Source organism: Micrasema longulum, unplaced genomic scaffold (genome assembly GCF_059751315.1).
Source record: "Micrasema longulum isolate JH-2025_06_02 unplaced genomic scaffold, ASM5975131v1 h1tg000487l, whole genome shotgun sequence".
Lineage (NCBI taxonomy): Eukaryota > Metazoa > Arthropoda > Insecta > Trichoptera > Brachycentridae > Micrasema > Micrasema longulum.
Genome location: NW_028277684.1, coordinates 1361325 through 1377651, shown reverse-complemented (window position 1 = coordinate 1377651; position 16327 = coordinate 1361325). Strand labels below are relative to the sequence as shown.

Sequence of the window (16327 nt, the reverse complement as noted above, 5' to 3'; positions counted from 1 at the left end):
ATATACATTTTTATTTTTGTGTTTCCGATTACATAATTTGTAAGGATATGTGATGATAGGGAAATTTGATGAATAGTTATTTGAACATTGTTTTCCTGTCACTGTCTTGAAGATGCCTCCTCAATGCTTTGCGAAAAAGACGACTGCATTTCAAACCTTTTATGCCTAACTAAAATAGACAAAATTGACGTTTCGTTGTCCTATTTCCCGCACCTCAAAACTGAGCCGATTTTGTTCTTTTTTTAAAACAGAGTTTCAGAATGAAATTTTCTGAGTCGGTACGTTTTGTGTTTTTCGAAACTAGTTATCATATTTGTATACCTTGCGCCCGAAGACCGCAGATAAAACTAGACGTTTTTATGGGATTTTGTGTGGTTCTAGTTCCCATAATAAACTATTCACTATTCATCAATAAAGCATAATCATTGAGGCACGCCGCACAGTGATTCAGAATACGACATATCGAGCTGCTTAGGGTAAAAAAAACCAATAACATACAAATGGCAAATTGTAAATGATTAGGGAAGCGTGTTAGTCATCGATCTCCCACAGTAAATTTTTAGTCGATTCGTTTAAATTTTGACGGTTAATTACCTACCTAATCCCATGCGATAACAAAATCGGTTCATTTGCATAGTTTCGCCGCTAACCGCCACACTTCTTTACGTTGTTCCTTTGAGTGCATTTGTGTTATATTCATATTTATTTTTGGTTCATTAGACTTCTAGACGTAAGATATTTTTTGAGAAACGTTATTTATTTAACTGAAAAAAAAACCAGCATCCTTTATCTTTTCGATCTCTTGATGATCTATCGATGTCGTGACAATATTGTCAACCAAGCGAAATAGGGAGCTTCCATTGCCCCCATGATAAATTATGGTACGTCTTAGATGCCAGGACTTCCAGAGGAAGACATTAAGAAAAAAGTGAAAGGGTTTTCTGCTGTTATGACCAGAAAATGGATGGTAGCTTGAAAAAAGGATCAATTCTTTGCACAGTTGGCTACAAGAGGAGCTCTGGTCAGCGCAAAACCAAGGTGCTGGTGAAATTACAACTGCACAACCTGCTAGTACACCCATTTGACCTGTAATACGCTTCGTAATCACTTACAATTTGCCATTTCTATTTTATTGGCATAGAATTAAGAATAGTCCAGAACGAGCGTAGAATAATTTTTTTAAAACTTTTTTTTTAAAATAAATATTTGCGTTCTTATAATTTACGCAAATATTTAATTTTGAGGGCCATTTTCAACGAGTTGTTAGAAATTGGGAATCAAGTTGGGGTAGAGTGGGATTCGAACCACGGACCTTTGATCTGTGAGTCCGAGACACTAGCCACGGGCCAAAACCCGATTATTTGAATACATCGGACTGTGTCCAATAATTCCCCCACTTAGACACACTTTCGCCGCGCGCATACTTGAAATCACCGGGTAATATTGCCAGATCGCGAAAAATATAACCATAACACAAATGTAAGGTTAAAAAAATCAATCTGTTAATTTCTCTAAAATTTCATTTTGCACGCGAAAATATTGATTGACGCAACAGAGTAGATAAGTAAAGGGTCATTTAATAAGAGTAATTGAATTAATTAATTAACTAATTTTATTTGACATAAAACGGATATTTTTATATCATGTTAAATTATATTTGATGTATAAAAAATAATGGCGGTCAAATGTCCACCACAGAGTTGTTGAATCCGAGATCCAATTTTCATTAATTCTCTCATTAGATGAGCAAAGTAGGGTAAAAAAATTTACTACCCTAAATACACTAACGAAATTTCCATTTTGTTTTTTCGACAATCTGACAGATGGAAAAATAATTCCATTTTTAAGTAATGCATTTGTTATATACACATTCATTTGCTAATTACACATGAAATGTGATTGCATCCTGCTTCTTTAAGATCCTGGCAATATTTCTCTACTTTAAAAGGACACAACACGGCATAGTTGAATTTAAATCGGGAGTTGCGTACTGAGCGACGTTTACAAAAAAACTAAAGGGTCAAAACGTAAAACTACTTCTTTAAGAGTAGTTTAGTCGCATTCTGTTTGATGCGCGTGTATGCGGTTTCTGGACTATTCTTAATTCAATGGTTATTGGGTTTTTTACCCTAAGTAGCTCGTCATATCGTATTCTGAATCACTGTGCGCCGCGCCGATGGTAAATATTTATAGTGCCATAACCCAGGGTGAAAATACGTTTGTATGAAGAAAAGTCATACCGCGTCTCCTCTCAAGATAAAACATTATTACATAAGTATACATACAAAGTTTGCTTCATAATGCTTTTACATAACCAAAGAAAAAGGTTAGGTTTTCTTAAATGGTGTACCTTTTCGTTGATAAGTAGGAATCTAGGTACTTGTTTATAATTGAATTCCAAATCTAAAATTTAAGTAGCTACCTAAGTACTTGTTTATGTTTGAATTCCAAAACATAAAAAATAAATCATTTTTAAAAATAGAATTCTGTTTGCAAATCACTAGTTCTTGTATGTTCAATATACCATTTTAGCAAAATTGCGTTAAGAATGCCAATATGTTTATTATTTTATTACGCGTCCATTTAGCTAAAGAATTATTATTTTTTCCGTAATTAAATAGTATTTTTTTAGCGCCAATCTCCACTTACTGATTATACATATTTGACTTTTTTTTAAAAATGTCATGTAAAATTTGCGAAATGGTCTATTGAACATACAAGAACTAGGGCATCGAAATGCCAAACTCTCCTCTTCTCACCAACGGGGGTGCACTTTTTTAGGAATGCGATTTTTTTAAATCTATTATATATCAGTTAATATTATTTCAGTATTACCAAAAATCCAGTAAAAATAAATAAATGGGTAGAAATTATACTGAAATAATCTGATTGGGATCTATGAAAAACGAAAGTTCTTGGTGAACATTTTTTTTTTAAACTTTTTGAAACACAAAAAAATAACATCCTTCCATTTTTTGTACATGCATTCTCCCTAGTAAACAACGAAAAAAACATGTACGCTCCTAACTTTTTTTTTACTTAATAAATTGTCGATATTAAGAGTTATAAACGTGCTCATGGCAAAGATCTACATTTCGCTGAAAACCGCACGTACATTAGTCCAGCACGTACATTATGTGTGACCTCGATGGGCTGAATAACTATTCAGCCCATCGAGGTCACACATACGAACATTTTCTTAAATATATATATATATATAGGTAAATGCAATAAGATATTTATTATTCTGGCATATTATGAAATTGGCTTATGAAAATAACGACTCCACTTTAAACCGTTATTTAATAACAATAGTCAGTAATTACAGTGCATGCATCCCAGTCATGCATATTAATTTATGGTAGCAATATAATATGATTGGATTCCATTTAGAATTATATGTACCTTGATTAGAATCTTAAATCTAGTCAGTATAAACATCTCCAATATTCAAATTGCTACTTATGACCAAGTCTTTAAATCTCCTGACAGAAAATAATATTTCGCTTATGATTGCGACTTTGAACTAATGAACCCGGCACAAGTGACCTCTTTACTTTGTTTCATGACATCATTTTTAACAAAATTCTTAAAGCGAAGTATAAAATACGAATCTTTGAAAAAAATAGACAACGATGTAGTGGCAAGTAAATAAAACTAAGATCCATCAAAATTAACATCAACCTTATAGCAAATAAAATATCGAAATCCATATTGTAAATCTTAGATTACATTTTCTGGAAGAAATAAATGAAACGAACATTTGCACATGCTACCGCCCTTCACGTGAAGAAAATTCATATATTCAAAAAAACATCTTACACTTACCGTTTTCAATTTCTTTTTAAATTCTTTCTTCTCCATTATTTTTAACTTATAAACTCTTAGGCCTATTCTAGGAACATACTCTTATTTAGTATCCCAACTCTAATAAACATTCACTTTATTTTTTATGGTAGAATCACTTAGTGAACAGAACACAGCAGCGAAACATGGCTTACACCGAGAAAGCCCTTGAATCCTAAAAAGACATTGATATTAATATTTTTGCAATTATTAGCTTAGTTATGAAAGAGCTAACGTTTTCATTTTCATTGATTTATTCACGCCAATTTTTTATTTCGTAAAACCATATCGGAAAATCAAACTAGTAGAAACAAAACGATGAACGAATCACGTCTCGAAGATTGACATTTGACATTGACATTAGGGGTTGCCAGTTTATTAAATACGTTTACCTTTACCCTGACTTTCTGAAGAGTTCTGGATAGTTTTTTTTCTCCACTAAGTTGTCTGCCTGGTTTTCTATGGGATTTGGAATATTTCAGTTTCAGTTTCGTCTCTCATTTCTTTCAGATTTTACCAACTGCTTTATCTTAGAACACGTGTTGTACAAAATCTCGTTGTATTTTGAAAATTTTGTGCATTTTCAATATTATTGTTAAAACTTTTTAACAGCGATGGAGAGTATAACAAGTACTATAGGAATTGGTAAGCTGCCAATATTATATGATTCGTTATTATAGTTATGAATTGTATGGAAATGCTTAAGTTTTTAATACACTTTTGAAAATTTACCAATTTATGCGGTTTCCGTTAAAACTCTCTTAAGTTATTTAGTATGTAGAATATTAGGCCTTAATATTTATTATATAGTACAGTAGTCGCTTTCATTGCTACGTGTCATCAACATTTTTAAACTACCCGTAAAAAATGCACTTTAAACTCGGTGAAAAAAATAAAATATTTCAAAGTGGGTCCATTGCGCTTTAAAACTAATAAACAACTCATAAAATGTAAGTTCTTAGAACAGAATAAAGAACGTCTGAAGTAAACTTGAACGAAACATTTTACTTGCCAGAGCTTATTCCTGATCCTGAGATCAAGTAAAACTTTTAAAATATAGCTTACCGATTATTCACGGCACGTATTTGAAACGATCAGTTTACCTAGTGTCCACTTTTTACAGTTACAAGATCGGGGCGGCGATTATCTATTGAAAAGGGCGATAAAGATGAAGAAGCTCGTTCAGCTGCTTCAACGCCTACAAAGAGGAGACCAAATAAAAGATTGTCCATAAAACCAGATTTAGAAGATGTCATGGAATCAGGTGATGGTAATTCAATTAATAATATAAATAAATCTTTCAACGCCATCTTCTAAGACTAAAATCCGTAATATCTGTTTTAAAAAAATAAATTATGCAATGTAGATTTTTGTTTATATATAATAAATGTATAATGTATCTATTATCTATATTCTCGTGCAAAGACTTTCATTGCTAATAACAATATTTTATCCTCAAAGTATAGCCATCAATTATTCTTATTTTGTATCAATAGATGCACCAGCGGCACAGGAAGCTAACGAAGACAGCAAATTGTTAAAAATAATGGAAGAAAACCCAATTCCTGGTAGTCTTCCCAGGGACGTTAGTGGAGCCATAGATAGTCCCAGTCGTAATCTAAGGAAAAGAAACATGTCCACTTCACCGGATGACTTGAAAAGCAAATCTCCATCTTTGGAGAATGTTAATTTGAGGACACCTATTAAGAAATCAATAATGAAAAGAGTCGAGAATTCTCTTTTGCAAACTACCATTGATTCGCCGAAACCCAGAAAGAAACGCACGTCTATCGGAGGTGATATTGTTTTTTTGTTTTTAATATTTTTAGTTTCTGTCTACGAAATAATAGTTCTTATTTATTCTGCATTTTATTTATCAGCACTAATAAGTATTACTTTGGATCTAGGATCAGATGGTGATACACAAGAAGTGACTCCCCTAAGGAGATCTAGAAGATTGAGTACAGAACTTAACGTGGTTGTTGAGGATCCAATGCGTAAGTTTTTGCTTTTTGTAATATTAATTTTTGAAATATTCACTTGTAATTCCAAGGTCATTAGTATTGCTTTTTATAAAAGGTACATATTTATGTTTGAAATTAGTTTATTTTAGTGTATGTCATTATATTAAACAATGCCATGCCCTATACACCATCGGGTGTGGATTAGGGTTTGATGATGTTTATTTTTAATAAATTTTGAAACGCGTTTAAGAAATTGAATGTCGACTTGATAATTTGTTAATTTGCAACCTCTGTGGTTAAGACGCTTGACTCACGCTCGGAAACACAAAACTTTAATTGGACTTTTCTCAAGCCTGGGTATTCTGTGCTGTATTTCACCATTATAATTGGGCTTCCCGGCCTGTTGTGCTAGAAAAAAATGTTGTTTTCTCTATGTATAATATAAAAGGCAATGTGTCCGTAAGTGTATCCGTTATATATTAAAAGTTTAGGGATTTATGAGCGTTTTTTGCAAAATGATCCGCGTTGTCCAGAGAAAGATAAAAGCCATTAAAATTCTAGATCTCACCTTTTAAAAGAAAGTTAGGGGCCTAAATTTTTCATTTAAGAGCGCTGAACCTGTTCCCATGGTTACATAAAAGCGTAATGTATGATGTATAGATGCAAAAATTAATAACCAGTTTCACTGAAAATTTCACGGTTTGTTCTTATTAGAAGTTGATATGCCATTCCAATTCAAACAATTGCTATTTTCAATTGAACTGTCTTTTGAAATAACGATAAACAAATCACAAGGTCAATCATTACAAGTATGTAGATCGAATTTGGAAAATTCATGTTTTTCTCATACGTCACATGCTCCAGTTTAGAAAAACCAAGTGACTTGTTTGTAAATATTCCAAATGGAATCACTAAATACATTGTATATCCAAGAGCATTGCGATGGACTGAAATTTGAATACAACAGTGATTACAATTTATGTAATCCAAAACACAAAAATAATTATGTATATTGGCGGCCTCCGCAATGTAATGGTTAAGACACTTGACTCACACACTGAAGGTTCCGGGTTCGATTCCTGGCGAGAACAAGCCTGGGTGTTCTGTGCTGTAATTCACCACTGTAATTGGGCCTCCTGGCCTGATGTGGTGCAAATAAAAATATATAAATTAATACAGAAAATGGAATATGTAAATATCTAACTTTCAATTGTGTTCATTTTATTTTATTTTATTAACATAAACGGCAAATATGTCTTTTACAAAAATTTATAATACTAACATATTTGGCTTGCTATATATATTTTTTTTTTATAAACAAATTTCCTTTTGCCCAAGATTTATAAAATAAAAAAAATTAATAACAGTTTTGTTTTTAACAACTTATTTTTATTATTTCTACCGACCGGTTTTAAAGCTACTCAAGCTTCTTTATCAAAGTATATTTAACTAATGAATTCTAACCTATTGTATCCCCTCCTTTGTCCACTCCTGTCCGCCCATTTTGTCCACTTCTATCTAGTTTTAAAGATCGTATCCATCTCCTATAATTTATTTATTTCGCAGTTTTAAAATATATATAGGTTCTTTGTTTTAGGTCCCGACTAGCTAGGAAATATATGTGTTTGGACAGGACCTTCTTTTTTACATGCTCAAATAATAATAGTAAAAAAAGAGAAATAAATATAAATTAGAAAACACACTGATAATATTAAAATTCGCAGAATAAATATCAATCAGAAAATATATCATTAATAATTAAAAAATGAAACATAAATGTAAATAAAAAAATACATCATTAGTAATTAAAAAATGAAACATAAATATAAATTAAAAAATATACCAGTAATAATTAAAACATAAATGTGAATTAGAAAACATACCGAAAATAATAAAAATTGAAGCATAAATATAAATTAGAAAATATACCATTTATAATTCAAAAAGAAACATTAATGTAAATACTAATAATAATAATAAGAAAATTAAAACAAATGTAAATTAGAAAACATAAAAAATAAAAAGAATAAGGAGTCACAGATATAATTTACAGGATATAAAAAGGTCTACTCGCTCACCATTTTCTTATAAACATTGTAACTGACAGACGGCTTTATGTCAGGGCCCATCGTGTTAAAAACCCTAATACTGTAAAATGCCTCTGAAAAAAGGCAGTTCTACTTTGAGGTACCCTAAAGTTTATGCTCATTGCATATCTTATTTTAATATTTTGTTGTGTTCTATTTTTTACTGAAGACCAGAAATTTGTTAGAACCTCCGTAACATAAAGTTGCCTGACAGTTAGTAAATGTGTTGTTTCAAATAGAGTATGAGAGGGGTAGGTGGGTGGCAGTTTTAGCATTTTTTCAATATTGTTTTTTGGAGAATAGCCAATTATTCCATATGACGCCACCAATTGGAACAATGCAAAATATACTGATTTAATCGCTTTGTAATCTAAAACCTCTCTCAATGAGTAGATCACATGTATCAGTTTTTGGAGTTTTTTTTAACAGTCATAGAAATGCGAGATTCCCATCTTAGATGGCTGTCGATCACAATTCTCAAATATTTATTTCATGTACTCTTTTTAAGGGGAAGCAGGTGCATGGCACTTTATCTTGTCCAGGAATTTGGTTTATACCACAATAAAAGAACAACATGAGTGTATACTTTGCTAATGAATTCAATCCTATTTTATCCACCCTTTTGTCCAGCCATGTAGTCGGGTCGGAGCGCACCGGAGCGGCGCTTTTTATCTCAGCGGAGCAGCGCTCCGGCTCTGGTCAGGAACAAGGGGTGGTGGTGCGCTCTGGTACTTTTTTATTTAGAACTACACCGCTGCTCATGTCCACCCATTTTGTCCACTTTTGTCTAGTTTTAAAGATCGTATCCATCTCACTTTACACTTCCCGTCATTAGAAGAACAACATGACAGAAACACTTGAATTATTAGCTCCATATGTATCAATAATGTATTATTTAGTAATCACTGTAAAAATAAAATAGGGTAGAATTAATTAGTTAAGTATACCTTGATAAATAAGCTTGTGTAACCTTTCGAGTCAAGTCTTCTTCATCTTGTCTGTTAAGAGAGATTTACAGAACTTATTTACAGAATTCTGCACCTAGAAACCCTTCTCTATCACATCACACCGATCTTCTGGATACGGTAATTCTCTGACACGTTGTCTGGCTGGTAGATTGCATATTTCTTCAGAAGTTATCGATCAATTATCCAACATAACCCTGACTATTTTACGATCTTCTCTCACGGATATAATTCTGGGTCGACCACTTCCTTTTTACACTCGTTTGAACCAGTTTCTTTTAATTTTTTTATAAGAGCCCTCACAGAGCTTTCATCAAACCCAACCCGTCGGGTGATTTTGTGGACTTTTAATTTCTCCTAAAAAGGCAACAATGCTAACAAATGAGACTAAAATTATTTAGCCATTTTTTATATACATGAAGTAATTACCAAACCAACCCTCCCCCCCCCCCCCAAATACAATGTAAAACAAATTTGTCAAATCAACTTTCAAAATTTTCCTCCTTTTAAAAAACACGTACTATCCTGGATTCAAACTAAAGATATAAACTCTTTTTTTCTATGATATATTTTGTTGCCCTTTAATAATAAGGAATATTTTTATGTTTTTTTTGTATATATTTTTTATTTCCTTTTTTAATTACTATAAAAAAAATACCATATAATCTTTTACAGAATATTTTATTTTCTCTTATGTTACACAAAAATTAACTGTCTATTTATTATAGGAGCAAAAATTCATAAACATGTTCTTGTATACCCACGAATAGGCCATGCCTTTGTGGGATTTTTTGTTTACTATTTTTACTATTAATATGTATTTCATTGCTATGTAATTATCCTTTATTTTTTAATACTCTGTTTAACCACTTATGTATATTGTAGAAAACAAAAATAATAAAAATAAAAATAAATAAAAAAAACTACCATTTCTGAAAAATATTGCCACTTAAATGGATTAATGGTCTAAATTTTAGTGCGGGTTTTTATGATCATCACTGTAATGTGTCAACACATTGAATCGAGGTTGTAGAAGAATATAATACTCTCAGGTTACTTCAAACATCTCAGAATTTCCATTTTAAAGGCATCGGTAACATCTTTCGGCACTTATCAGCGGTTACAATTGATAGATTATCTCCAAGAGTATGGCATCTGAACATGGACAGGTCTCCGAAATAATATTTCTCACGATGACAATGGCGACTTCTTGATAAATGTAATTCCAAATTCAGATAAGATCCATATTTGTTTTTAATACAATCAGATAATAGATTTATGAATTGTATCATCAGATTTTCTGATGTGCAATTATTCAAAAATATATAGCAGTGGATGGATTTAATTTCACTGTCAGAATTTGTGACAAATAATCAATAAATAAATATACGTATTAAAATCATAATAAGGAAGAAAAAAGGGGCTCAGGAATTTCAACCAAAATTAATAGAATGCTTAGAGATTAATGGATCAGCTAGATTTAAATTAATTCAAATGACTTACACCAGATTTCCGTAGCCCGGTCACTCATGGTCAACCATCTTGCTGGTTCTTTGAGGACGGAAGCGAAGCTCAGAAAAACAACATTCAATAGAGGAAATCAAAAAGATAGGTGGCAACTATTTTTAATGTAACAAGGAGTGTTTGTCCACAAAATATTACCCGTTACAAACCCCTGAGACACCATAGTAAAACTATTTAGATATTTATGATTTATAAATAATTCAATTTTGTGACCATTTTCTTTTAGTCATAAATAGCTGTGTTAGAAAATGGCAAAAAAAATGTGATAGCGAGGGATTCGAACCTCAAACCTCCTGATCTGAAGTCCGCAACACTACCACACGACAACAATCCGTTATTACTGAAACAAAACATTAAATTATATTTACTGTGAAATGTTGCACTATTTTTTCACTCAATTTTATTTTGCAAACTACACTCAAGATTTTTTAATATTTTTTTTTCAGAAGAAGCTATGCTAGATCATATTCAAGTACCTATAACAAGAAGAGGCAAAAGACTAAGTGTTATTCCTCTCCAGCCCTCTGTTCCTGAAGAGAATGAAGAAGTTAAGGAAAATGAAAATGTTGCCAAAGATGACAACACTCTGGATATATCTCCAAGTAAAAAGTTCCCAAAAATGTTACCTCTCACTCCCATGCCACCCAAAATAGGTCAGGGTATGAATGAGTCTTTGAAATCACCTGGTGAATCGTTTTCCAAAAAATCACCTCAAGCAGATAACAATGCATCCCTGACAACAGAGAGAAAAAGTATGTCTCCTCAAAATACATCTCTAACTGTAAAATCGCCTCAAGTGGATAACAATACATCCCTGACTAGAAGAGGAAAAAATTTATTACTTCTTAATACATCTATAAAATCACCGCAAAAATATAATGAAACATCTCTGTATGGAAGGGAAATAAAATCACCTCGTAACGCATCTCCTCTAAAATCACCTCAAAAAGCATCTCCTCTAAAATCACCTCAAAAAGATAGTGATACATCCCTGACTAAGGGTGGAAAAAATTTATCACCTTTTAATATGTCTTCAGAAAAATCGCTCCGAGTAGACCATGATACACCTTTGACCAAAAAGGGAAAAAATACATCGCTAACAGAAAAATCACCTCTGATAGATAAGGATACATCCCTAACAAGTAGGGGGGGGAAATCATCGCCTCTTGATACATTTCTTACTATAAAATCACCTCAAATAGATAATGATACGTCCTTGACTAGAAGGGAAAAAAAATTGGCACTTCTTAATGCATCTCCTACTCTAAAATCACCTCAAGTTGATAATGATACTCCCTTAACTAGAAAGGGAAGAAATTCATCACCTCTTAGCACGTCTCTTACTGTGAAATCACCTAAAGTTGATAAAGATACATCTCTGACTAGAGGGGGGGAAAGTTTGGCAGTCCATAATACACCACCTCGAGTAGATAACAATACATTCCTGACTAGAAGGGAAAGCAAAACTTTTGATACATCACCTGCTTCAAAATCTGCTGATAATATGAGTAAAATGATGACTAGAGATAAAAACAGATCACTTGATAATAAACCATCTCCGAGTATATGTCTTGCTGTAAAATCACCAGAAGTGGATAAAGATTTTTCTCTGAATTCTACGCGAAAAATATCTTTAACTCCTACTTTAAATACTATTATGTCACCACAAGCAGTTCTAAATATTTCTTTATGCAAAATAAATCGTAAATCCCCAAATTCTTCTGATAAATCTGCTTCTGAAAAAAGTTCACAGGAAATAGAGAGTAAATTTTATCATTCAGAACGATCAAAAAAAATTATGTCTGCTTCTAAAATATTACTTAACACAGGTGTTAGTCCAGTGCATTCTAAATTGGAAAACGATGACGATAACTCAGATTTATCAAATACCAGCAATGAACATTTAAAATTAATCATGAGTGATAATGAAGACTGCGGAGATGATACGGAAACAGCTCGTCGTGGTAGTGATAGAGATGATACTAAAAGTGAATCTGTTAAATACAGTTTGCCAAAAAGAAACTCGTTGAGTAAACCAGAAATCGATTTTAATCCTAATTCAAGTAAGGAGCTAAACTGTGAAATTAATAAATGTAATACTTCCACCCAAGATGATACTCCCAAATTGGATAAATTGAATGAATCCAATATTTCAAATAATTCTTACGATACATGCTCTGAAGACAAAGAAGGAATGGAAATGATTGTAGATTCAGCGAGTGATGCTGGATCTAACTATCAATCTGGAGATAGTATGGACCTTTCCCAAAGAAAGGAAATGGAAATGAATGAAATAGTAGAAAAAGGTGAATCCTTAAATTCTGAAAGTAGTGAAGATGACAGTAACGATACATATGAAAAGGATTCTTTTGTATGTAGTTCAGAGGTTCATTCTGAAGATGAAATCAATTCAAATGATAACCTTAACATGTCATTCGGTGATAACTTAAATTTATCCAAAAAAAGTGGTTTAAATGCCAACTCAAATAAATCCACCAATTTAACTCCCATTTGGAAAGGAGAAATGGATAAATCTAATGGTCAGCCTAATTTGTCTGGATCCACACCAAGCAGTGCCACACGCAGAACAGTCAATGTATCTGGAAATACTTCACTTGGTGTTTTTGTAAATAGCATCGAGAAATCTAATACTCCTTTGAAATCAACTGGCTTAACAAACTCTTCATTATCTAAAAATACCACATTGACAAATGTATCTAAAAAAATTGATGTATATGTTAATGTTAAATCACCCAATAGTAAAGAAGTCGATTTAAAATCTCCCTTTACGACTCCGAGATTAGTGTTGAGTAAACCCGATACTGAAACATTAAATTCCAACGCAGTGTTTTGTGGCGATAACAAAAGTTTCAGCAAATCTGACATATCTGCACAAAGATTATCATTGGAAAATGGAACTAATGTTGATGAAATCTTATCCATCAGTCGAGCTGACCTTTCGGCGGATAGTGTATCCACTCCAATCATTAAAAAAATATCAGCTGATGGTCACCATACAACGAGCACTCGGAAAAAACGTTTATCTTCAATAAAATCACTCGATGTACCCATTGAGGAAAATGCTTTCCCAAATAGTCAGTCTAACTTATCAGGGTTATCTCAACTCACTCAATCCCCTAACAAATCCAAAAGTAAAGATAGTGATACTGAAATTCTAGAAAATGTTCGGAAGCTAACCTGCTCTTCCGCCAACTTATCACTTCAGAGTAATACAAAATCAAACCAAAAAAGAAATTCTCTAGATAGTTTAAATACTAGTCAAAATAAAAGCATACAAAAGTTGGCAAATATTAATGGAGTGGAGAAAAAATCACCTGGCTTTTCATCTACAATATCACCAAAACTGACTAAAAAAATTGGTGAGCATTTTTAAAATCTTCCACTTTTACTTTTTTTTTTACTTCAAAATACACATTCATAAAGTTTATTTTATTTTAGAAGATGGTGCGGATGAGAACTATTTATCTACTGGCTCTAAAAAAGATGAACGAAATAGATCTCTGGTAAGAACTAATATTATTTTATGGACAGTACAGTCCCGATAATCCAAACTAATTGGGACCCTACCTTGTTCAGATTAGCCGAAATAACTGTGATAATGTGGTTGGAAGCTCAAGAATCAGCGGTGTGAGGAAGGAGAAAATGATGAAGAAGACGTGTCACACGCAGACGGAGCAGCAGCGCTCGACCTTGCAATACAATACCTAGAGCAACAGGCCAAAACTAATTATTTCATTCCGGGGCATGTTCGGATGAACCGGACGTTCGGATTAGCGGGACTCTACTGTATATAGTTTAGTACTTAAATTTTGCTTTTTAGATGTGTGCAAAAATAAAATATATATGATTTGGTTGCAATATATTCCTCGCCGGAATATCCCGAGCCGAAGAATATTTTTTTAGGAATACAGTTTTTTTGTATTTTTATTCTATAAATATACAATAAATGCACACATATCTTTATACATTCATATTATTTTTATTCAATCTGTTTTTTACCCCCACAAAAATATTAAATTTCCCCTTTAGACTGCAGTCTGAGAGAGAATTTTAATAAATTTGAAGCGGGTATAACATTAGGGATTGAGGAACAGGCACATGAGCGATGGTTAGCTGCATGTCTTGCATGCTATTTTAGTAGATGATAATTAATGAACAATGTGTCCTCGACATCTTTATTAAAATCGGTTGGTTGTAAGTGCAGGCACAGCCAAGATATTGTATTCAAGTTAATAATGGTTGGCACAGTACTGTGGAAAACAATTTCTCAATCGTTCCTGCATAAATAACTCTGTGGTACGGAATAGTCCAATTTAGACTGATTGAAGTCTACTTTCCGTGACAGTCAATTTAGAGTGTACCTACCTTACGCTGTTGCTGTCTGTATATATAATATCTGAATTTAGAAAACGTTGGATTACATTATTTTTGTTTCTTAAACGGCATTATACCTTTAGTCTCAGAAAAAAAAAAGTCAAATACAGAAAACTTCTTGCTGAATCTTGTTACATACATAATATATTTATGTGTATATATGTATTATTGCCATCAGTCCGTTTCCCTTGTACGGGTAAGCAGAGAGGGTAGAATTCATTATGCTTTTATCCTGACATATATTCCTAATATTCATTCATCAATATCATCCTTATAAATGTAATATATTTATGACCTAGTGGTCAGCACGTTTGCCTATTATGCAAGATGTCTCTGGTTAGATTCCCGACATGATTACATATTTAAAGGGGTATTTTTACACTAGAATATTTCGTAGTCCCTGGTCTGGCACCTGAACGGTTTGACTGATTATCTTACCGTCATGTAACAAAAAATATCAAGATACGCTGCAGTTTGTGTACAAATGCAGTGTCCTATGCACGATATGATATAGTTACCTGTTTATCAAGCTTTAAAATAAAATTTACTGAACCTTATTTATTTACATAACATTTTGAGATTTGAAAATAGAGTTAAGGATAACATTTTCTCATTTTAACAGGATATCCGCGCGGAACCTATGAGTGAATTGAACTCGAATGAGATAATTACCAGCTCTGTGATGACAATCAACTCAACCACTTCAGTATCTAACTTTGAAATTGAGTCTATGCCAATTGGTGGCAAAAGGAAGTTGTCCGAGGCGGATGTTCAATGGACCAGCACTGCAGGAGAATTTCAAGTTGTCAAAAAGCCGAAAGCCAAACCGACGAGGCCTATTTCCGCATCGAATTCGGGAAGCACATCATCATTTAGGATTGTTCCTCTGAAAAAGTCTTCCAAAGCATTTCTACTTGTAGATGATAAATTGGACTCTAAAGTTACCAATTTCAAGCAAGAGATGCTCTATGGTAACAGGTGTCAGAGGAAGGACTCTTCTAAACTACTAAAAATTCAACAGAAATTGAAAGCCTCAAAAAATAAAGGATCTTACTGATTTTATTGGTTTTACGATCCATTTATTACTTATTATTTATTAATGTATTTATTATTCCATACAGCTAACTTAACAGCTAGTATGTATGTATATTTCATTCCTGTAGCATTAAGTATTTACCATTTGTTGTGAGACAGTAAAATTAATTATTACCGAATCCACTTTGACCGCTCGAATGCTGAAGTGTAGATCTCAGGTGTCAATATCAGTACCCGTTGAGTGTAGACCTGCGCTTCAAAATCTTCAAGCGGAATTTGCATTATTTTCCTAGTTATTGTGAAAAACAGATTTTCCGTACTACTTTTTGAATAAACTAATTAATACCAATCATCCAACAACGTTGAGTCGCATTCAATGGATCGCAATTTTAACATTTAGTAATTTTGTAAAATTAAGTGTTTTTTCTGAAAGATAAATATAATTCATTTGTTCATTATCAACTGTATTTATAGATAGATACAAGTAATAAAATCACCACTATTGTCAGTA

The 16327-nt window shown here is 32.6% G+C and overlaps 2 protein-coding genes across 4 annotated transcripts in view; one reads left to right on the top strand and one right to left on the bottom strand.

The window, feature by feature from the left end:
- Nucleotides 1–4208, bottom strand: part of Papss (3'-phosphoadenosine 5'-phosphosulfate synthase) — a 59467-nt gene extending 55259 nt beyond the window's left edge. Inside the window, exon 1 of the mRNA XM_088227094.1 lies at nucleotides 3829–4208. Coding sequence (XP_088083220.1) covers nucleotides 3829–3864 — 36 coding nt within the window. The 5' untranslated portion in view covers nucleotides 3865–4208. The remainder of the gene's footprint in view (nucleotides 1–3828) is intronic.
- A 52-nt stretch (nucleotides 4209–4260) lies between these two features.
- On the top strand, nucleotides 4261–16327 carry LOC148281197 (uncharacterized). Of its 3 annotated transcripts, none has more exons than XM_088227091.1 (7): nucleotides 4261–4491; nucleotides 4970–5116; nucleotides 5343–5642; nucleotides 5754–5843; nucleotides 10833–13766; nucleotides 13849–13910; nucleotides 15404–16327. In XM_088227091.1, the coding sequence occupies exons 1-7, from the start codon at nucleotides 4461–4463 to the stop codon at nucleotides 15836–15838; spliced, it is 3999 nt and encodes a 1332-aa protein (XP_088083217.1). In that variant the 5' UTR covers nucleotides 4261–4460; the 3' UTR covers nucleotides 15839–16327. The 3 variants fall into 3 exon arrangements, with proteins under 3 accessions (XP_088083217.1, XP_088083216.1, XP_088083218.1); XM_088227090.1 differs by having other exon boundaries at nucleotides 13846–13910; XM_088227092.1 differs by having other exon boundaries at nucleotides 4310–4491; nucleotides 4970–5110; nucleotides 13846–13910.